Below are 21,291 nucleotides of genomic sequence, written 5' to 3' on the forward strand. Positions count from 1 at the left end.
CCTGACAAGCTGTCCCCAGCACACCCTGCCCTGACTCCCCATTGCAGATTGACCGTTTGCTCCGTGCCCTCTTAGGTGCATTCGCAGGGATGTTCCCTGGGCAGGGCCCTGTGAGTCACCGGGGGGTCCCAGGCATTTCAGAGGTGAGTCACCTCAGGCTGCCCTCAGCCAGGAGACCCCTCCCTCTGATCTCCAAGGTCTCTCCTTACAGACCTCTATGAGAAACCCTTCCTGTGGGCGACTCCCGGACTCTCGGTGCCCCCGGGGGGCAGCGTCACCTTCCACTGTAACTCCAGCGTGGGCCTGGACAAGTTCGTCCTGTACCACGGCACGCCGGAGCACGGGTTCCAGACCTTCGAGGCCACGAGTGCTGACAGGAATGAGGCCGTCGTCCCTCTCCACAACAAAACAGAGCAAATGAATGGGCAGTACAGGTGCTACGGCTATGTGAGCAGTGAGCCCCATCGCTGGTCGGCTGCCAGTGACATCCTGGTGCTGAGTGGCGGTAAGTGGCCCCGGAAATGGGTATTTGCCCCCCACCCCGGAGGATTCTGGGCAGCAGAGGGGTCGCAGCCCTCGTGCTCCACATCCTCTTCTGTTCCCACAGGGGGCCTCCCTCCCGGGTGCCGTAAGGCCATTCTTCTCCATGTGCTCCTGGCCCTGGCCACGCTGGGGGCTTAAGCCGGGCCCTGCCAGACTGGCAGTGCTGAAGCCTGGGGGATGCGGAGCTGTTTCCCTGGAGACAGACAGACGGAGTTCCCCGCCCCCTGATTCCCAAGCCCAGCCCCATGAGGAACCCACAATAAATTGCTTATCACATGTGGTGTGGATCCTTGTGTTTGGGGGGAAGGGGGGTCCTGACAGAGAGGCCTGCCCTCGGGAGGCTGGAGGGGACGTGGGGAGGATGGAGAGGACATGGGAAGGCCGGAGGGGATGTGGGGAGGATGGAAAAGATGGGGGGAGACCAGAGGGGACGTGAGGAGGCCAGAGGGGACGTGGGGAGGCCAGAGAGGACATGGGGAGGACAGAGAGGACGTAGGGAGGACGGAGAGGATGTGGGGAGGCCGGAGGGACGTGGGGAGGATGGAGAGGAGAGCTTCAATACCCGAACCGTATTGTCCAGAAGGAGATGGTGTCAGGACGGCAGAGAGAAGGCCCAGCGCGGCTCCTCTTTGTCCTCCGTCTCCACAGTCTGGGAAGTGCCAGGCCAGTTTCTGAGCTGGAAAGGCCACAGCGAGTCATCTCTCCAGGCCAGAGAAGCCTGGGGAGCAGACAGAAGGGACTTCAGCCTCTGGGGTGGGTCTGGTCCGGAGCGACATGTCCGGCACATAGGGCAAGAAACGCCAGGCCCAAAAAGGAGCCCTGCACGGTGCTGGGGCGGCCCTGGAGATTCTGGGTCACGGGGCCAGAGAGGAACACTCGGGAGGGCTCCGGCCAGCATGGGCTCGAGCTGTGTGCTGTGTATCATGTTGGGATGAGCTCAGAAAATAACAGAAAGGAAGAGCAATGCACTGAGAGAAGGGGGAAGGGAGAGGAAGTGTGAGGAAAATTGTCTTCTATAAATGGGTTGTGTGCAAAGTTTACACATTGGAGGGGGAATATGTGGGCATAGGCCACCCTTGAACTTGACTCTCACATAAACTGACTTAAGGAGGAAAGAATATACATGCACACAGTGCTGAGTAAAGAAATACACCCCATATGAACAATTTTCCAATGCTGACATTGAAACTATTTCCACTCATATGAAAGAGTGCTCCAAATCACCATTTATCAGGGAAATGCAAATTAAGAAAGCTCTGAGATACCAAGACACACCTGTCACATTGGCTAAGATGACAGGAAAAAATAATGATGAGTGTTGGAGGGGATGCGGGAAAACTGGGACATTGAGACATTGTTGGTGGAGTTGTGAACGAATCCAACCATTTTGGAGAGTAGTTTGGAACTATGCTCAAAAAGTTATCAAACTGTGCATACCCTTTGACCCAGCAGTGCTACCACTGGGCTTATACCCCAAGGAGATACTAAAGAAGGGAAAGGGACCTGTATGTGCACGATTGTTTGTGGCAGCCCTTTTTGTAGTGGCTAAAAACTGGAAACTGAGTGGATGCCCATCAGTTGGAGAATGGTTGAATAAATTGTGGTATATGAATGTTATGGAATATTATTGTTCTGTAAGAAATGGCCAACAGGCTGATTTCAGAAAGGCCTGGAGAGACTTACCCGAACTGATGCTGAGTGAAATGAGCAGAACCAGGAGATCACTATATACTTCAACAACAATACTGTATGAGGATGGATTCTGATGGAAGTGGATTCTTTGATAAAGAGAAGATCTAACTCAGTTTCAATTGATCAAGGATGGACAGAAGCAGCTACACCCAAAGAGAGAACACTGGGAAATGAATGTAAACTGTTTGCATTTTGGTTCTTCTCCTGGGTTATCTTTACCTTCTGAATCCAATTCTCCCTGAGCAACATGAGAGCTGTTCGGTTCTGCACACATAGATTGTATCTAGGATACACTTTAATATATTTAATATGTATAAGACTACCTGCCATCTAGGGGAAAGGGTGGCGAGAGGGAAGGGAAGATTGGAACAGAAGTGAATGCAAGGGATAATGTAAAAAATTACCCAGGCATGGGTTCTGTCAATAAAATGTTATAATTATTTAAGAGAGAGAGAGAGAGAGAGAGAGAGAGAGAGAGAGAACAACATAAGAAAAGAAGATAAAAAGAATAAACACTTACCAAAATAAAATAAAATAAAATGTCAACTCCCACACTGTGAGAAAAGAATAAGGAGCCTTAAATAAATAAAATATATAAAGATTAACGGTGATGATCTCAGAAAAAAATAAAATAAACCCAATCAAGAGATAAACATGAAAAACTACATTTTGTTTTTAAAAAGTAGCACAGATGATGAATTAATATGAATACTAACCATATGTACATCAAATTCTTGTTTCTTTTTTTAATTCAGTAGTATTTGACTTTTCCATCACACGTGAAGCTGGCTTTCAACATTCATTTTTGTAAGACAGAGTTCCAGATTTTTCCCCTCTCCCTCCCTTATCGTTCCCCTTTCCAAGAGAGCAGCAATCTCAGTCATACCCGTACCATCATCTTAAACATTTCCATATGTCATGTTGCGAAAGAAAAATCAGAACATAAGGAGAAAAGCATGAGAAAGAAAGAAAAAACAAAACAAAACGGGGAAGTAACCTAGAATACCATGGAAGACGGACCACACAATGCTCTGGAGGACAGTGCCCAGAGCCCCGTGTGAGCTCCCCCAGTGCATGTGTGTGTGTGAACAGTACCTGTGCACGTGTCTCGGTGTGTGTGTGTCTGTGTGTGTGCTCACTTAGAGACTGCATGGGAAGGGGTCCCAGGCCTGGTGGTCCTGAGCCAGATTGTCTCAGAGGGAATGGGAACAATGACTTCTGGTTTGGCCAGAGACCCAGAGGGGACCCCCCCCCCAGATCTTTACCTGGCCCGAATCCCGGACCGCCTTTGCCTGAGTGCCCTGAGCCTGTGGAAGGCCCTGCTGAAAAACGCCCCCCCCCCAACGCCGGGCCACGTGCCGTCCCCCAGCTCCCTCCCAAGCCGCGACCTCCCCACTGCCTGCCCCCGGCTGCACCCACTGGGGAGCCCCGCCCCCTTCTCCTGCGTCATTGAGGGGGCCCCGGGCCCTGCTGTGGGGGGCAAAGGAAGCTCCTCCGGGGCTCCCCGGGGGCTCGGGGCCCAGCAATGCCTCCCGCCCCGCCCCCAGAACTCCGCGGGCGGCACCAGAGCGCCCAGGGGGGCTCCCCCTTGCCCTCGCCTAGGGCCCCTCCCCCACGCGGGCCGAGTTCTAAAGCCCCGGGGCCCTCCCGCTCCCAGAGGACCCGCATGACGTCACCCCGTGAGATCCCACGCGTTACAGTGTATCCCCCGGGAATGAGCGGACCAATGAGGGCGGGCGCGCTCTGGCGCGGGGAGCTGGGGGCCCCGGAGGGGGCGGGGTCACCCCACCTCAAGGTCACGGCGCAGCCCCCTGACCTTGAACTCTCCCAATGGGGCGGAGCCGGCCTCGCCCTCCGACCTCGCGCCCAGAGCATCCTGGAGGCAGCATGGAGCCCAGACTCCTGCTCCTGCTCTGGCTTGGTGAGGGTCTGGGCCTGGGGCGCGGTTTGGGGGGAGGGAGGAGAGGAGGAGGGAGGGGGGAGCGGAGGAGGGAGGGGGGAGCGGAGGAGGGAGGGGGGGGAGGCAGCCCTCATGGCGCCTGCTGCCTCTCTCACAGGGCTGGGCCTGAGCACCAGGATCCGGGCTATATGTGAGTGCCCTCCCAGTCTGCATGCATTGGGTGCCAGCTGTGTACCCGGTGCTGGGCACGGAGGGGAGGAGGGAGAAACAGGGAGAGGGGAGGGAGGAGAGGGGATGTCCTGAGAGGGAGGGGGGAGGAAGGGCCTGGAAGGGGAAGGGAGGAGGGGGAAAGGGACTAGGGGGGAGGGGAGAAGGGAGGGGCCAGGGAGGGGGGGACCCCCCTGGGGACCTTGGGATGGGGAGGGGGGGCAGGGCCCGTGCCCCCCACGGCCCCTGCCCTCGATTACCGGCCCCCGGAATTGATTCCCCCACATCCTCCCCGGGGCAGCGCCCCGTCACCATCAGCTGCTACACGCCCCTGATCGCCGACTACTTCCGCCTGCTCCGCCTGGACTACATGGAGGACGATATCCCGGGCGAGGAGGTCCCGTCCATTTACCCCGGGCACGAGTGCCACATGTACCACCCCGCCATCAGGCCCGAGCACTAAGGTCTTACTGCCAGTACCGGCCAGCGACCCTTTGGCCCCACTTGGACCTGGTGGTCTCAGGTGAGCGCCCCCCCCTGCCACCCTCCCCATCCCCAGCCTGTTCTCCTCCCGCAGGCCCCTCTGCTGCGGGGTTCCAGGGGCCAGAAGGGCGACCGGGCCCCCCCCACCAAGCCGGGCCACCCCCCACACAGGACCCGGCCCTGGAGACCTCCCTCCTGCCCAGGGAGGCCCCCCGGGAGGAGGGGGGGCCGGGGCCCTCCCCCATGCCCCTGCTTCCCCCGCCCCCCCAGCCCCAGCCCCGCCAAGTGGGAGGGGAGGGACGGCCCCCTCCCCCAGGTTTCTACAGCCCCGCCTGGTCATAACGCCCACCAAGGTCAAGGAGGGCGGCTCGGTGACCGTCAAGTGCACCTCGGGCGGGGAAACCCTCATCATCTGGTGCGTGATCATACGGTCGGACTTCCGGGCCCCGGACGCCCACCGTGGGACCTGCAGCTCGAGCAAACCCTGCACAACCTGCAGCCCAGCCAGTCCGGGGCGTACACGTGCTACGGCTACAACGCCACCGACCAGCACCTGTGGTCCCTCCCCAGCAACGTGGTCACCCTCACCGTGGGCGAGCCGAGTAAGGAGGCGGGGCGGGGCCGGGGCGGGGCCGGGGGGAGGGGAGGGGCGCCGGCGGGGGGGCGGGGCGGAGAGCCGGGGGGCGGGGCGCCGGCGGGAGGGCAGGAGGGCGGGGCGGAGGGCCGGGGGCGGGGCACCAGAGGGAGGGCCCGCCCGGGGGCGCTCCTCCCCACACCCCTCTCCCTTCCCACAGAGGCCGCGGCTCCCAGGGCTGCTCCGGGGATCCTCGTCAGCCACGCGCTCCTGGCGCTGCTTCTCCTGCAAAGCCGCTGGGCGTAGGGCTGCCCCGCCCGGGTCGGGCACCAGGAGGGAGCTGGACGCCTTCCCCACGCCCCCCCACCCCGCTGAATAAAGTGCCCCCAAAGGTGCCCAGTGTGTGGTCTGTGTGTCCGGGAGCCCCCACCCGCCTGGCGGCCTCTGCTTCCCCTGCCGGGCAGCCCCACCCGCAGGACCCCAGGGGCCTTGCTCCCCTGCCCCACCCCACTTATCCCCCCCCAGGGCGTGCAGCCTCCCTCCCCCCCTTTCCTCCGGTGGCTCCAAGCAGGGCAGAGGGCACTGTCCTCCCCAGCCCTCGGACCCTTTCCTAGCCTTGGGGGTTCAGGTGGGCCTCCGTGGGGGGGCACACAGCGAGCCAGCAGCGTCCTAGGGCAATGCCTCCCAGCAGGGGGCGCCCGGGAGCCCCCACCGACATCAGGTCACTGCAGGTGCTTCTTTTCCCCCCACATGTAGCCAGGGCACGGAAAGGGGCGCGGGGTCATTTCTGAGATTCTGCCCCCCATCTGCCCCCTTCCCCCTCCCCCCTGAGACCAGGCAAGCTGACGGAGGTTGTAGGAATGCGTTTTGAACACATTTCCACGTGAGAAAAAAAGCCACACAACAAACAGAAAAGGAAACGAGATGAAAGCGGCAGGTGTCCGCCCACGTGGAGCCTCCTTCCTTCCCCCTCCGGGGGCGACTCTCCCTCCCACCTCTGAGGAATGTCTTCCCTCCCTGGGCTGTGGATCAGGCCCAGTCTTGCTGCTCCCGGGAAGGAGGCTCTCCCGGTCCCCGCCCCTTCCCTCCCGGGGCCGCCGCTTCCCTCCCGGGGCCGCACCTTCCCTCCTGGCTGCCAACTTCCTCCTGGGCCGCTTTCCCTCCTGGGGCCCTGCTTTCCTTGGGCTGCCCCTTCTCTCCCTGGGGCTGCCGCTTCCTCCTGGGCCGCTGCCTCCTGGGCCGCCCCTTTCTCCAAGGTCCCTGCCCTTCTCCCCGGGTCCCTGGGCCCCTTCTCCCCGGTCCCCGCCCCTTCTCTCCAGGTCCCCGCCCCTTCTCTCCTGGTCCCCGCCCCTTCTCTCCTGGTCCCCGCCCCTTCTCTCCCGGTCCCCGCCCCTCTCACAGGAGCTGCTGCAAATGTTTGCCCACGGGGGCCCCAGCACGGACCGGCCGTGAGACTGGTATCTAAGAGGCAGCTCAGACCCCGGAAAGACCAGAGACCCCGGGAAGGGGGCGAGCACAGGAGGGGTCTGGGGGTCGGGGGCATTACAGTGGGCACCTCGGGGAAGAGCGGGCGGGCGTCCGGCGGGGACGTCCTTGCGGGGGCTCCCGGGCTGCTTGCAATCGGGTCCCCTGGTGGGAGATGAAATCTGCCCCGATCGCACCAGGACGGGCACGGACCGAGAGCAGGGAAGGTGCACCGTGGTCAGGCCGGAGCAGAGATGCCCGTCCCCGGGCCCCCAGAGACTGGGCGGGGGGATGTGGACATTGGGTCCAGCTGGGCCGGGTCAGGGTCGGCCGGGGGCGCGGCTCCCCAGGCCCAGGCGGTGCCTCCGCACGGGGGGGATGTCTGAGTGTCTGCACTCACAACGGCTCCCCGGGTGTCTGTGCTCACGCCCCCCTCCGCACGCGGCCGGAGATGGGCTGGGCGGGAGAGAAAGGAGCCGCGGCCCCGCCCTCCACGAGTCCCCGCCCCTCTGCGAGCACTGGAACTCAGGCCCGGCTGGGTCAGAGCGGGACGGATAGCGGAGCGGCTCGGGATCCTCCTCCGGCTCCACACGCTCCCCGCGGGCCGAGACCCGGCTCAGCACCATGGGCTTCCACGGGCCCTTCCCCCTGGCCCGGGACCGAGCCCCCCGGGTCTGGGGGGGGGGGCCGGGGAGAGCGGGAAAGGGGCAAGGACTGGGGGGAGCGGGAGGGACACGGGCTGAGGACAGAGGGAAGGCGGCAGGAAGAGCCCCTGGAGCCCCGGAATAGGGGCTTCCTGCTTGGGGGCCCCAGAGGAGCGGTCTGCTTGGGGGGAAAAATTTCCAGGTCAATGTGGTCCTGGCTCTGCAAAGTTCCCGGAGTTTGCCCCCTCCTCCTCCCTCCCTCCCTCCTCCCTCCCTCCCCCTGCCGGGCCCCTGGGGCGGGCCTGGGTCGGGGGGGGGCGTTTGGGCGCCTCACCCCTGACCTCCGGCCCCTCCCCGCAGACCACCCGGGCGCCCGCTTGGAGGTGGAGCCCAGCTACCCGGTGCCGCTGGGGGCCGCGCTGCTGCTGCGCTGCCGGGGGGCGTACGACGCGTTCAGCTACCGCTTCTACCAGGAGGCCCTGCAGGAGGCCCTGAGCCTGGAGGACTCGTGGTGGGAGAGCGCGACCCCCCACCTGCGGCACCCCCGCGTGACGGCCGCGCTGGCCGGCCGCTACCGCTGCCACTACGACTTCCACGACTTCTGGTCCCCGCTGAGCCTGCCGCGGGACGTGCCGGTGGCCGGTGAGGGGGCGGGGCAGAGGGCTGGAGGAGGGGGACGAGGGGGGGGACCCGAAGGATGGAGGATGGCCGCACACAGGCAGACCCCCTCCCCCCCGCTGCACTGGTGCAAGTGAGGGGGGGTGATCACAAGGACCGAGCGCCCCCCTCTGCCCACCTCAGCTGGGGGGGAGCAGGTCACAGCAGTGATCACCTGCAGGGCGCCCGGAGGCGGGGCCCAAGCCGCGCGGGCAAGACCCCTGGGGGCGGGCAGAGCGAATGCTGGCATGGGGGCAGCCCAGGGGCATCCAGACGGGGGGGGCTAAGAAACAGGCACTGGGTTCACCCAGGAGCCGGCAGAGGGCGGAAACGCCCCTCCTCAAATCCAAGCCCTCAAGCCCAACTGGAACTTTCCACCTTGGATCCCAGCGTCCCTGCTTCAGACCCCAGCTGCCCTTCGAAACAGAGTGCCAAGCCCCTCCCAGTCACCCCTTCCCACTTTCTCCCCATCGTTATTCCTCCTGCCCTGCCTTTCCTTCCTTGTCCTACTCATCTTCCTGCTTTTCCTCTTCCTTTTCTTTTTTCTCTCACACCTTTTCTTTTAACTTCTCTATTCTCTTCTCTACTCTCCCTCCTCTTGATTTTCCCTCCCTTTTTTCTTTCTTCTCTCCTTTTCCCCTTCTTTCGATTCTCTTTTCTCCCAATTTTTCTTCCTTTCCCTTTCTCCTTTTTCCTTCTCTCTCTGCCTCTTTGTCTCTCTCCCCAGCTAGGGTGGGGGTAAGTTGTAAAGGCTTTTAAAACCCCACTGAAAATGATCCTGAAAGCTATGATGGAAGCGAGGGGAGTGCTTGTTCCTTTCCCCCCCTTTTGTGCTTGTTCCTTTCCCTCCCTTTTGTGCTTGTTCCTTCCCCCCCCTTTTGTGCTTGTTCCTTTCCCTCCCTTTGTGCTTGTTCCTTCCCCCCCTTTTGTGCTTGTTCCTTCCCCCCCTTTTGTGCTTGTTCCTTCCCCCCCTTTTGTGCTTGTTCCTTTCCTCCTTGTGCTTTTGTTCCTTCCCCTTTGTGCTTGTTCCTTCCTTTGTGCTTTTGTTCCTTCCCCTTTTTGGCTTGTTCCTTCCCCCCCCTTTTGTGCTTGTTCCTTCCCCCCCTTTTGTGCTTGTTCCTTTCCCCTTTTTGTGCTTGTTCCTTCCCCCTTTGTGGGCTTGTTCCTTTCCTCCTTTTTGTGCTTGTTCTTCCCCTTTTGTGCTTTGTTCCTTTTGGCTTGTTCCTTTTGTGCTTGTTCCTTTCCCCCTTTTGTGCTTGTTTTTCCCTCCCTTTGTGCTTGTTCCTTCCCCCCCCTTTTGTGCTTGTTCCTTCCCCCCCTTTGTGCTTGTTCCTTCCCCCCCTTTTGTGCTTGTTCCTTCCCTTTTGTGCTTGTTCCTTTCCCTCCCTTTTGTGCTTGTTCCTTCCCCCCCCTTTTGTGCTTGTTCCTTTCCCTCCCTTTTGTGCTTGTTCCTCCCCCCCCCTTTTGTGCTTGTTCCTTTTGTGCTTGTTCCTTCCCCTTTGTGCTTGTTTCTTCCCTCCCTTTTTGATGGGATCCGGATGGAAACCTCCTGGGACAAGTCCTGTTGGTCATCCTCTATGTCCATGGCTCTATCCAGACGCTGTTACATTAGTGGATGAAAGAACTTTCTCCTAGATACGTGAGGATGAGGGCATCCTCTCTAGACTCAAGGAAAACCACCTTTGCGGTCCCTGGCCTCAACCTCCTGGGGAGAGGATGGGGACGTTTGCCCGTGGTCCTGTTCGCTGCCAGTTTTGCCCTCCTGCAGACCTCTGCCCTTGGAAAGCTCTCCCTTAGGTGTGGCTTGGAGATCAGGGTAACCGCTGTGACACCACCTCCGGGTCAGAGCCCTGTCCATGCGGCTGTGGGCAGCGGTTGATTTCCAGAGCTGTGTGTTGGTGGGACAGCCCCGGACAGGGTGAGCTTGGCCTTTGAAATAGGGCTTGGCCGCCTGTCGTCCGCAAAGGTGGCTTCCACTGTCGGCCGGCTCTTCCTCGCCATCTGCCCTGGTGCTCTAGGGAGTCTGGGGAGTCTGCAGCCTGGAGGGAGGGCCCCCCACCCAGCCTTTCCCATTTCCTTGTTGACCTGCACTGATCAAGCCCAGCCCCTGAAAGGTGAGCCTTCAGGTTTCTGTGGCAACAACGGGTCCTCTGTTGCCAGAAAGTCAAAGGAAAAAGCCCAAAAACACAAGACTTCTGCACGATAATTTGAGTGTTCCCTTTCACCGCCCCTTTACGCTTGAGCCCCACGTTGTCCCCAGCACACCCCTGCCCTGACTCCCCCAAAAGATTGGACCGTTTGCCCTGCCTCTTTGGGTGCACCTTCAGGATTTCCCTGGGCAGGGCCCTGTGGGAGTCACCGGGGGTCCCAGGCATTTTAGGGTGAGTCACCTCAGGCTGCCTTTCCCAGCCAGGGAGACCCCTCCCTCTGATCTCCGGGGCCCCTTCCACCCTCTATGAGAAACCCTTCCTGTGGGGACTCCCGACTCGGGTGCCCCGGGGCAGCGCCACCTTTCCACTGTAACTCCAGGGGCCTGGGACAAGTTCTCCCACCACGGCACGCCGGAGCACGGGTTCCAAACCTTCGGAGGCCACGAGGGTGCCGACAGGAATGAGGCCGTCGTCCCTTACCACAACAAAAACAGAGAAAAGAATGGGCAGTACAGGTGCCCGGAAGGTGAGCAGGAGCCCCATTCCAATGGGTCGGCCCAGTGACATCCTGGTGCTGAGGGCGGTAAGGGCCCTGAAAGGGTTTGGCCCCCCACCCCGGGAGGATTCCTGGGCAGAGGGTCGGCCCTGTCCCATCCTTCTGTTCCCACAGGGGGCCTCCCTCCCGGGTCCGGGGCCATTCTTTCTCCATGGCCCTGGCCCTGGCCACGCCGGGTTTGCCTGGGCCCTGCCAATTGGCAGTGCTAAGCCTGGGGGATGGGATGGGTTTCCGGAGACAGACAAGGAGTTCCCTCGCCCCCTGATTCCCAAGCCCAGCCCCATGAGGAACCCACAAAAATTGCTTATCACATGGTGGGATCCTTGTGTTTGGGGGAAGGGGGTCCTGACAGAGAGGCCTGCCCGGGAGGCGGGAGGGGACGTGGGGAGGATGGAGAGGAATGGGAAGGCTGGAGGGGATGGGGGAGGATGGAAAAGATGGGGGGGAACCAGAGGGGATGGAGGAGGCCAGAGGGGGACGTGGGGGAGGCCAGAGGACATGGGGAGGACAGGAGAGGACGGGGGGAGGACGGAGGGATGGGGGAGGCCGGAGGGACGGGGGGATGGAGAGGGAGAGCTTAACACCTAAACCTGGTATTGTCCAGAAGGAGATGGTGGAAGGAGGGAAGGGGGCCCGTTGCCCTCTTGTCCCCGGCCTCCCGGGTCTGGGAAGTGCCGGCCAGTTTTGGGGCTGGAAAGGCCACAGGAGTCATCTCCAGGCCAGAGAAGCCTGGGGAGCAGACAGAAGGGACCTTCAGCCCTGGGGTGGGTCTGGCCGGAGCGCCATGTCCGGCAATAGGGCAAGAAACCCAGGCTCCAAAAGGAGCCCCAAGGTGCTGGGGCGGCCCTGAGACTTGGGTCACGGGCCAGAGAGGAACACTCTGGGGGGCCCGGCCAATGGGCCCGGAGCTGTGTGTGTACTGGTTGGGATGAGCTCAAAAAAAGAAAGGAAAAGAGCAATGAACGGAGAAGGGGGGAAGGAGAGGAAGTGTGAGGAAAATTGTCTTTGGGTTTGGTGCAAAGTTTACACAATTGAGGGGGGAAATATGTGGGCATAGCCACCCGAAACTTGGACTTCACATAAACTTAATTTTAAGGAGGAAAGAATAACATGCACACAGTGCTGAGAAAGAAATACAACCCATATGAACAATTTTCCAATGCTGACATTGAAACTATTTCCACCATATGAAAGAGGCCCAAATCACCATTTATCAGGGAAATGCAAATTAAGAAAGCTCTGAGATATTAAGACACCCGTCACATTTGGTAAGATGACAGGAAAAAATTAATGATGAGGTTGGAGGGGATGCGGGAAAACTGGGAAATTGAAGAACATTTTGGGGAGTTGTAAATCTAATCCAACCATTTTGGAGAATGGAACCTATTCCTCAAAGTTATCAAACTGTGCATTAATTCCTTTGGACCCAAAGAAAGGTACCACTGGGTTTTATACCCCAAGGAGATATTAAAGAAGGAAAGGGGACCCAAGGTGCAACGATTGTTTGTGGCCCTTTTTAGTGGTTGGAAAAACTGGAAACTTATGGGATGCCCATCAGTTGGAGAATGGTTGAATAAATTGTGGTATATGAATGTTTGGAATATTATTTTCCTGTAAGAAACCAAAGGCTGATTTCAGAAAGGCCTGGAGAGAGAATTACCCGGAACTTATTTATGGAAAGAGCAGAACCAGGAGATCACTTATACCCCAACAACAATACTGTAAGAGGATGGATTCTGATGAAGTGATTCTTTGATAAAGAGAAGATCTAACTCAATTTAATTGATCAAGGATGGACAGAAGCAGCTACACCCAAAGAGAGAAACACTGGGGAAAAAGAAAACCGTTTGCATTTTGGTTCTTCCTCCCTATTTTTACCTTGAATCCAATTTCCTTGAGCAAAATTGAGATGTTGGTTCTTGGCACACATAGATTTATCTAGGAACACTTTATTCATTTAATAATAAGACTACCCGCCATCTAAGGGGGGTGGGAGAGGAAGGGGAAGATTAAACAGAAGTGGAATGGGGATTAATGTAAAAATTCCCGGGCATGTTTCTTTAAAAAATGTTATAATTATTTAAGAGAGAGAGAGAGAGGAAGAGAGAGAGAGAGAAACAACATAAGAAAAGAAGATAAAAAGAATAAACACTTACCAAAAAAAACAAAATAAAATGTCAACTCCCACACTGGGGAGAAAAGAAAGGAGCCCAAATAAATAAAATATATAAAGATTAACGGGTGATGATCTCAGAAAAAATAAAATAAACCCAATCAAGAGATAAACATGAAAAACTACATTTTGTTTTTAAAAAAGTAGCAAAGATGATGAATTAATATGGAATACTAACCATATGTACATCAAATTCTTGTTTCTTTTTTTTAATTCAGTAGTATTTGACTTTTCCATCCCACTTGAAGTTGGCTTTTCCATTATTTTTGTAAGACAGAGTTCCAGATTTTTCCCCTCCTCCCCTTATCCTTCCCCTTTCCAAAGAGAGCAAAAATTCCAAAATACACCTTAAATATCATTTAAAACATTTCCATATGTCCAAGTTGCGAAAAGAAAATAGAACATAAGGGAAAAGCATGAGAAAGAAAAGAAAAAACAAAACAAAACGGGGGGAAGAACCTAGAATACCATGGAAAGGACCACAACTCCTGGAGGACAGTGCCCAGAGCCCTGTTGGAGCTCCCCCAGTGCATGTGTGTGTGTGAACAGTACCTGTGCACGTGTCTCGGTGTGTGTGTGTCTGTGTGTGTGCTCACTTAGAGACTGCATGGGAAGGGGTCCCAGGCTCTGGTGTCCTGGGATTGTCTCAAGGGAATAAACAATGACTTGGTTTCCAAGAAGGGGACCCCCCAGATCTTTCTGGCCAACCGGACCGCCTTTGCCTGAGTGCCCTGAGCCTGTGGAAGGCCCTGCTGAAAAACGCCCCCCCCCCAACGCCGGGCCACGGCCGTCCCCCCAGCCCCTCCCGCCCGACCCTCCTGCCTGCCCCCGGCTGCACCCACTGGGGAGCCCCGCCCCCTTCTCCTGCGTCATTGAGGGGGCCCCGGGCCCTGCTGTGGGGGGCAAAGGAAGCTCCTCCGGGGCTCCCCGGGGGCTCGGGGCCCAGCAATGCCTCCCGCCCCCCCCCGTTCCTGCGGGCGGGGCAACCAGAGCCGCCCAGGGGTTTCCCCGCCTAGGGGCCCCCACGCGGGGCCGAGTTCTAAAGCCCCGGGGCCCTCCCGCTCCCAGAGGACCCGCATGACGTCACCCCGTGAGATCCCACGCGTTACAGTGTATCCCCCGGGAAATGAGCAACAAAAGGGGGCGGCCTTCCTGGGCTGGGAGCTGGGGCCCCGGAGGGGGCGGGGTCACCCCCCCTCGGTTTCCCGGGACCCCCTGACCTTGAACTCTCCCAATGGGGCGGAGCCGGCCTCGCCCTCCGACCTCGCGCCCAGAGCATCCTGGGGGCATGGAAGCCCCAGACCCCCTGCCTGGGCTTGGGGGAGGGTCTGGGCCTGGGGGCGCGGCCTGGGGAGGGGAGGGAGGAGGAGGGAGGGGGAGTTGGAGGAGGGAGGGGGAGAGGAGGAGGGAGGGGGAGCGGGAGGAGGGGGGGGCAGGAAGGGAAAGGCTGGGGGAGGCAGCCCTCACCCTTGCTGCCTCTCACAGGGCTGGGCCTGAGCACCAGGATCCGGGCTATATGTGAGTGCCCTCCCAGTCTGCATGCATTGGGTGCCAGCTGTGTACCCGGTGCTGGGCACGGAGGGGAGGAGGGAGAAACAGGGAGAGGGGAGGGAGGAGAGGGGATGTCCTGAGAGGGAGGGGGGAGGAAGGGCCTGGAAGGGGAAGGGAGGAGGGGGAAAGGGACTAGGGTGGAGGGGAGAAGGGAGGGGCCAGGGAGGAAAGGGGACCCCCTGGGGGACCTGGGACTGGGGGAGGGGCGGGGCAGGGCCGCGTGCCCCCCCCCCACGGCTCCCGCGGCCTCTGCAGATTTCCGCCCCCCCCGGCCCCGAATTGAGGATCCGGCCCCACAACATCCTCCCTGTGGGCAGCGCCGTCACCATCAGCTGCTACACGCCCCTGATCGCCGACTACTTCCGCCTGCTCCGCCTGGACTACATGGAGGACGATATCCCGGGCGAGGAGGTCCCGTCCATTTACCCCGGGCACGAGTGCCACATGTACCACCCCGCCATCAGGCCCGAGCACGGCGCCAGGTACTACTGCCAGTACCGCGTCAGCGAATTCTGGTCTTTCCCCAGCCTCCACTTGGACCTGGTGGTCTCAGGTGAGCGCCGCCCCGCCCCCGCCACGGGCCCATCCCCCAGCCTGCCCCTCCTCCCCCGCAGGCCCCTCTGCTGCGGGGTTCTCAGGCCTGGGAGAAGTGGCGACCGCGGGCCCCTCCCCCCACGCACGTGCCGGGCCAGCCCCACACACGTGGACCTGGCCAGTTCTGAGACCTCCCCCTCCTGCCCAGGAGGCCCCGCCCGGGGAGGGGGAGGAGCCGGGGGCGGGGCCCTCCCCTCCCCCCATGCCCTGCCCGCCCGCCCCCCCCACAGCCCCAGCCTCGCCACACTGGGGGGGAGGGGGGAGGGCCGAGGCTGACGGGCTCCCGCTCCCTCAGGTTTCTACAGCAGCCCCCGCCTGGTCATAACGCCCACCAAGGTCAAGGAGGGCGGCTCGGTGACCGTCAAGTGCACCTCGGGCGGGGAAACCCTCATCATCTGGTGCGTGATCAAGGGCGTGTCGGACTTCCGGGGCTACGTGACGTCCACCGTGGACCTGCAGCTCGAGCAAACCCTGCACAACCTGCAGCCCAGCCAGTCCGGGGCGTACACGTGCTACGGCTACAACGCCACCGACCAGCACCTGTGGTCCCTCCCCAGCAACGTGGTCACCCTCACCGTGGGCCAGCCGAGTAAGGAGGCGGGGCGGGGCCGGGGCGGGGCCCGGGGGAGGGCGGGGGGCGGGGCTGGGGCAAGGGCCGGGGGGGGGAGGCGCCGGGGAGGGCGGGGCGGAGGAGCCAAGGGGCGTTGGCGGAGGGCAGGAGGCGGGGCTATGAGGGCGGGGCGGAGAGCCGGGGGCGGGGCGCCGGCGGGAGGGACCGGGGCGCCCCTCCCCACACTCCTCTCCCTTCCCTCAGAGGCCGCGGCTCCCAGGGCTGCTCCGGGGATCCTCGTCAGCCACGCGCTCCTGGCGCTGCTTCTCCTGCAAAGCCGCTGGGCGTAGGGCTGCCCCGCCCGGGTCGGGGCACCAGGAGGGAGCTGGACGCCTTCCCCACGCCCCCCCACCCCGCTGAATAAAGTGCCCCCAAAGGTGCCCAGTGGTTCGGGCCCGGGAGCCCCCACCCGCCTGGCGGCCTCTGCTTCCCCTGCCGGGCAGCCCCACCCGCAGGACCCCAGGGGCCTTGCTCCCCTGCCCCCCCCCACTTATCCCCCCCCAGGGCGTGCAGCCTCCCTTCCTCCGGGTGGCTCCAAGCAGGGCAGAGGGCACTTCCTCCCCACCCCTCGGACCCTTTCCTAGCCTTGGGGGTTCAGGTTCCGGGGGGAAACAGCGAGCCGGCGTCCTAGGCAAGCCTCCCAGCAGGGGGCGCCCGGGAGCCCCCACCGACATCAGGTCACTGCAGGTGCTTCTTTTCCCCCCACATGTAGCCAGGGCACGGAAAGGGGCAAGTTCGGGGTCATTTCTGTACGATTCTGCCTTCCCTCCTCCCCTCCCTTCCCTCCCCTGTCCCCCCTCCCTCCCCCTTCCCCTTCCCTCCCTCCCCCCTGAGACCAGGGTTGACGGAGGTTGTGGAATTTGCTTTTAAACACATTTCCACGTGAGAAAAAACCACACAACAAAACAGAAAAGGAAACGGATGAAAGTGCAGGTGTCCGCCCACGGAGCCTCCCTTCCTCCGGGGCGGACTCCTCCCTCCCACCCCCTGAGGAATGTCTTCCCCTCCCTGGGCTGTGGATCAGGCCCAGTCTTGCCGCCTCCCGGGAGGCCTCCTGGGCCGCCGCCTCCCTCCCGGGGCCGCCCTTCCTCCCGGGTCCCGCCCTTCTCTCCCGGGGCCGCCCCTTCCCTCCCGGTCCCCGCCCCCTCACACAGGGCCGGAAAAGTTTGAGCCCACGGGGCCCCAGACGGCCCCGGCCGTGAGACTGGTATCTAAGAGGCAGCTCAGACCCCGGAAAGACCAGAGACCCCGGGAAGGGGGCGAGCACAGGAGGGGTCTGGGGGTCGGGGGCATTACAGTGGGCACCTCGGGGAAGAGGCGGGGCGGGGTCCGGCGGGACGTCCTGCGGGGGCCCTGGGCTGTTTGCAATGGGTCCCTGGTGGAGATTGAAATTCCCCCCGATCGCACCAGGACGGGCACGGACCGAGAGCAGGGAAGGTGCACCGTGGTCAGGCCGGAGCAGAGATGCCCGTCCCGGGCCCCCAGAGACTGGGCGGGGGCGGGGGACCCCAGGCCCAGGCGGTGCCTCCGGACTGAGTATATCTGCGTCTACACTTGAAGTTACAACCCCCCTTTTCCCCTTGGTGATCAGCGGGGAGGCGGCCCTCAGCCTGAGGCAGGAGATGGGGGCGGGGGCTGGAGAGAAAGGACACGCGGCCCCGCCCTCCCCGATTCTCCGCCCCCTGGTTAGCACTTGAACTCAGGTCCGCCTGGGTCACGTGGGGCCGCTGCGGCCAATAGCAGAGCAGCTCGGGATCCTCCAGTTCCACACGCTCCCCTCGGCCGAGTGACCCTGGCTGGGCACCATGTGCTTCCCTAGGCCCGGCGCGCTTTGTCTCGGTGATTGAGGCCGCCCCACCCTCCCACCTGAGTCTTGGGGCCGGTGGGGGGATAGAGGGACAAGGGCTAGGGTTGGGGGCGGGATCCGGGCGGGGCAAGGGCTGGCAGGAGAGGGGAGAAGGGGGAGCGGCCGGGAGAGAGCAAAGGGAGGGGCTGGGGGCGGGGCGGGGCCAAGGGGTTGGGCGCTGGGCCCAGGGCTGGGGGCGGGCGGGGCGGGGCGGGCCTGGGAGCGCGGGTGGGGCGGGGCCGGCCCATGGGGCCGCCTGGGCTGGGGCGGGGGTTGGGGCGGGGGGCCGGCCTGGGAGCGCGGGGCCTGGGGCGGCCGGCCTGGGAGGGGGGGCGGGGCGGGGGCCGGGCCATGGGTTGGGCTGGGCCCAGGGCTGGGGCGGGCTGGGGGGGGCCAACCTGGGAGCTGGGGGGCGGGCCGGCCTGGGATGGGATGGGGGGGCCGGGGGGCCTGGGAGGGCGGGGCGGGGGCGGGGCCTTGCTGGGGAGCGGAGGTGGCCAGTCAGTGCGGAGGGGTTCCGGGCGGTCCCTCAAGGCGGGTCCTGGGCGGGGCAGGCCTGTTTCTTTCAGGACTGCAGGTGGTCTCTGGTGGATTCGAAGACGTGCAACTGCGTAAGTGCCCCTCCCCCAACCTGTCCCCTCCAGCCCCCGGTCTCCGGGACCCCCGGCGGGAAGGGGCGGGCGGGGTCGGGGGCGCTCGGGGCGGCCCCCGGCGGACTCTCTGGCCGGTCCCTCCGCAGAGCTGCTGCCGCCCCCCAAGCTCTCCTTGGAGCCCGGCTTCCCGGCCAAGCTGGGGAGCTCAGTGACGTATCTGTGCGTGGGCGCCTTCGGCTCCCAGAGCTACCGCCTGGTCCGGGAGGAGCGCGGCCGCCTTTGGACCGTGATCAAGATGGCGGGCCTGTGGGGCGGCCGCGGGGCCATGTTCAACCTGACGGACCTGGCGGCCGAGCAGGCCGGGCGCTACCTGTGCGTCTACGAGTTCGGGCGCCTCTACTCCAAGAACAGTGACAAGGTCCCGCTCATTATAAGGAGTGAGTGGGGGGCGGGGCGCAGGGGCCGCTGGTGCCCTTCGGAGATGGCCCCTGCCCCTGCCCCCCAACCCCTGCCCTCTGCCCCCTGCCCTCTGCCCCCAGCCCCCTCGGCCCGACCCCTGCCCCCTGCCCTCTGTCCCCCTCCTCCCCCCTGGCCAGCTCTGGGCAGAGGGCAGCCAGTCCTGGAGGCTGGGAGGGAGGCCCCCAGATTCTGGGAGGTGGCTGTGGGGGGCACCTGCCTCCAAGAGCACTGGCTTCCCCTGCTCCGCCTTGGAGCCTTTCTGGGGTCCCCTGCCCCAGGACAGATGAGCCGAGTGCGGATTGTCCGTTGGGAGGAGGATGCCCGGGAGCCCTGGGGTAGGGGACCAGGACAGGGACGGAGCTCCCCAGGTGGGAAGGGGAGCCCCCCAATAATCTGTCCTCCTGGAGGCCGGCACAGACCCGCTAGCCTTCCCGAGCCTCAGTTTCCCCATCTGTCTAACGGGCCAAGTCATCCGTCAGTCCCTGCTGTCTCTCGGTCCCTCTGCCACCTTCAGCTCCCAGACCCGGGTTTGGACGTTGTCTTCTCTGGCTGGCCCAGGGAAGCCGCCAGCCCGGCTCCGAGGGTCCTCCCCCCCCCGCTGCCACATCATCCTCCCAGACCCCCGGGGGGCACCGAGGCCCCAGTGTCACCTCGGTCTCCCCGCTGTGCCCCCGGGAGAAGGGGCGCGGCCCCCCTGACTCCCGCCCCTCCCGCAGACATCCTGGAGAGCCCCTTCCTGTGGGTCTCCCCGCCCGGCTCCGTGGGCCCACGCCAGACCCTGTACTTCCACTGCAACTCCACCCTGCCCCTGGACAAGTACTACCTGTACCACGGGGCCATCGAGGCCAACAAGCCCTTCATCGAGCCCCTGAAGACCTCGGCACACGAGGCCCAGTTCTTCTTCCAGGAGATACTCCGGCACCAGCTGGGCGAGTACCTGTGCCTGGCCTACCACTCCTACAACCCCTACCACCTGACTGGCCTCAGCAACAAGGTGCTGGTCACTGCCGGTGAGTGCCCAGGCCCCGGGGGCCCCCCGAGCCCCGCACCAGGCCCCTCACACTCTGTTCTGTCTTCTTAGGTGCCCCCCCTCGCCCGCCTCCTCCTGGAAGGCGTCTGATCCACACGGCCCTAACCATGGCTGCCCTCGCACGGCTGCTGGCCTAGGCCGGGCGGCAAGGGGAGCCCCCCAGCGCCTCCCTGGGACCCCCCACCGCCTCCCTGGGACCCCCCCCACCGCCTCCCTGGGACTCCCCACCGCCTCCCTGGGACCCCCCCACGGCCTCCCTGGGACCCCCCCACCGCCTCCCTGGGGCCCCCCCACCGCCTCCCTGGGACCCCCCCCACCGCCTCCCTGGGAACCCCCATGGCCTCCCTGGGACCCCCCCATGGCCTCCCTGGGACCCCCCCACCACCTCCCTGGGACTCCCACCCCCCTGGGACCCCCCACGGCCTCCCCTGGAACCCCCACTTCCTCCCTGGGACCCCCCACGGCCTCCTGAACCCCCCCTCCCTGGAACCCCCACTTCCTCCCCAACCCCCCATGGCCTCCTGGGACCCCCACGGCCTCCCTGGGACCCCCCACGGCCTCCCTGGGATTCCCCCATGGCCTCCCCTGGGACCCCCCCCCACCACCTCCCCTGGGACCCCCACCCCTCCCCTAACCCCCACCACCTCCCTGGGGACCCCCCACCCTCCCCTGGGACCCCACACGGCCTCCCTGGGACCCCCCACGGGCCTCCCCTGGAACCCCCCCACTTCCTCCCTGGAACCCCCCCACGGCCTCCCTGGGACCCCCCCACCCCCATGGAAAGGAGAATAAAAAGCCGATTGTATCTTCTCTGCGGCTTCCGTGTGGAGGGTCTGGGAAGGACAGAGAGCTCCTTTGTGGGTCTGGGGGCTCCGGGAGAACGAAGAAGGGGGGAAGCACCTTCATTTCCCAGAATTCAGCTGTCCTCGCACTGGTCAGGACCGTCTGTCTGTCTGGGACAGAGAAGGGCCTGTACGGTCTCGTTCGGAACAAAGCTGCCCTTTCTGTGAGGCGCGTTTCCTCTCCCAGCTTGAAAACCCCCAGCCAGGGAGGGCACCCAGAGGGAAACCCCTTCCCCTTGACAAAGGAGGGGGCAAACTCTCGCATCTCGGGGCCTCTGCTTTCTGCCAGCTGCCCGTGGGAACCCCCCCCCCGGGCTCACCCCCCCATGCCGGCTGGGCCCAAGAGGGAGGGCACCCCCTGCCCAGCCCGTCCTGAGCAGCCCCAGTTCTGATGCGGGCTGCCCCTGCGCTGCCCCGAACGCCCGGCAGAAGTTCGTTTTAGATTAAAGTCGGATCTCCTTGGTTTAGCAACAGCCAGAATGAGAACGTTGCCCTCTCCTCCTCCAGCCCGGCCTTGAGACACTGGGCTTCTTTCAGGGGACTGGGACCAAGGGTCCCTAAAACTGGAACTGACTTATTACGGGAGAACTAATCATTTCTCTCAGGGGAGAGGTAGACGACAGCTCCTGCTGGGGAGGCCCCGGGACCCACGGAGAGATGGGGGAGGGCAGAGAACTCCGGGGAAATGAGGTGAAAATCCTTAGCTGCAAGTTTCTTGGAAGA

General features: G+C 62.5%; 2 protein-coding genes across 3 annotated transcripts; both read left to right on the forward strand.

Annotated features, from left to right (window-relative positions):
* Positions 1 to 3,967: 3,967 nt before the first annotated feature.
* LOC116422941 (leukocyte immunoglobulin-like receptor subfamily A member 6) lies at positions 3,968 to 16,103 on the forward strand. The gene is made up of 5 exons (XM_031963502.1): positions 3,968 to 4,156; positions 14,529 to 14,561; positions 14,850 to 15,147; positions 15,484 to 15,777; positions 16,003 to 16,103. Exons 3-5 carry the CDS (start codon positions 14,979 to 14,981, stop codon positions 16,086 to 16,088), a joined length of 549 nt encoding a protein of 182 aa, XP_031819362.1. The 5' UTR covers positions 3,968 to 4,156; positions 14,529 to 14,561; positions 14,850 to 14,978; the 3' UTR covers positions 16,089 to 16,103.
* A 1,434-nt stretch (positions 16,104 to 17,537) lies between these two features.
* Positions 17,538 to 19,992, forward strand: LOC116422942 (leukocyte-associated immunoglobulin-like receptor 2). Of its 2 annotated transcripts, none has more exons than XM_031963504.1 (5): positions 17,538 to 17,637; positions 18,199 to 18,255; positions 18,384 to 18,674; positions 19,413 to 19,690; positions 19,778 to 19,992. In XM_031963504.1, exons 1-5 carry the CDS (start codon positions 17,604 to 17,606, stop codon positions 19,814 to 19,816), a joined length of 699 nt encoding a protein of 232 aa, XP_031819364.1. In that variant the 5' UTR covers positions 17,538 to 17,603; the 3' UTR covers positions 19,817 to 19,992. The 2 variants fall into 2 exon arrangements, with proteins under 2 accessions (XP_031819364.1, XP_031819363.1); XM_031963503.1 differs by having other exon boundaries at positions 19,413 to 19,706; positions 19,778 to 19,991.
* Positions 19,993 to 21,291: the final 1,299 nt, after the last annotated feature.

Source organism: Sarcophilus harrisii, chromosome 3, assembly GCF_902635505.1.
Source record: "Sarcophilus harrisii chromosome 3, mSarHar1.11, whole genome shotgun sequence".
NCBI lineage: Eukaryota > Metazoa > Chordata > Mammalia > Dasyuromorphia > Dasyuridae > Sarcophilus > Sarcophilus harrisii.

Coding starts and splice junctions, on each gene's coding strand:
- LOC116422941 (XM_031963502.1), top strand. CDS start 14,979: ATGGAGGACGATATCCCGGGCGAGGAGGTCCCGTCCATTTACCCCGGG. Junction 15,148..15,483: donor CTTGGACCTGGTGGTCTCAG/GTGAGCGCCGCC, acceptor CCGCTCCCTCAG/GTTTCTACAGCAGCCCCCGC. Junction 15,778..16,002: donor CCTCACCGTGGGCCAGCCGA/GTAAGGAGGCGG, acceptor CCCTTCCCTCAG/AGGCCGCGGCTCCCAGGGCT.
- LOC116422942 (XM_031963503.1), top strand. CDS start 17,604: ATGTGCTTCCCTAGGCCCGGCGCGCTTTGTCTCG. Junction 17,638..18,198: donor GCCCGGCGCGCTTTGTCTCG/GTGATTGAGGCC, acceptor TGGGCGGGGCAG/GCCTGTTTCTTTCAGGACTG. Junction 18,256..18,383: donor ATTCGAAGACGTGCAACTGC/GTAAGTGCCCCT, acceptor GTCCCTCCGCAG/AGCTGCTGCCGCCCCCCAAG.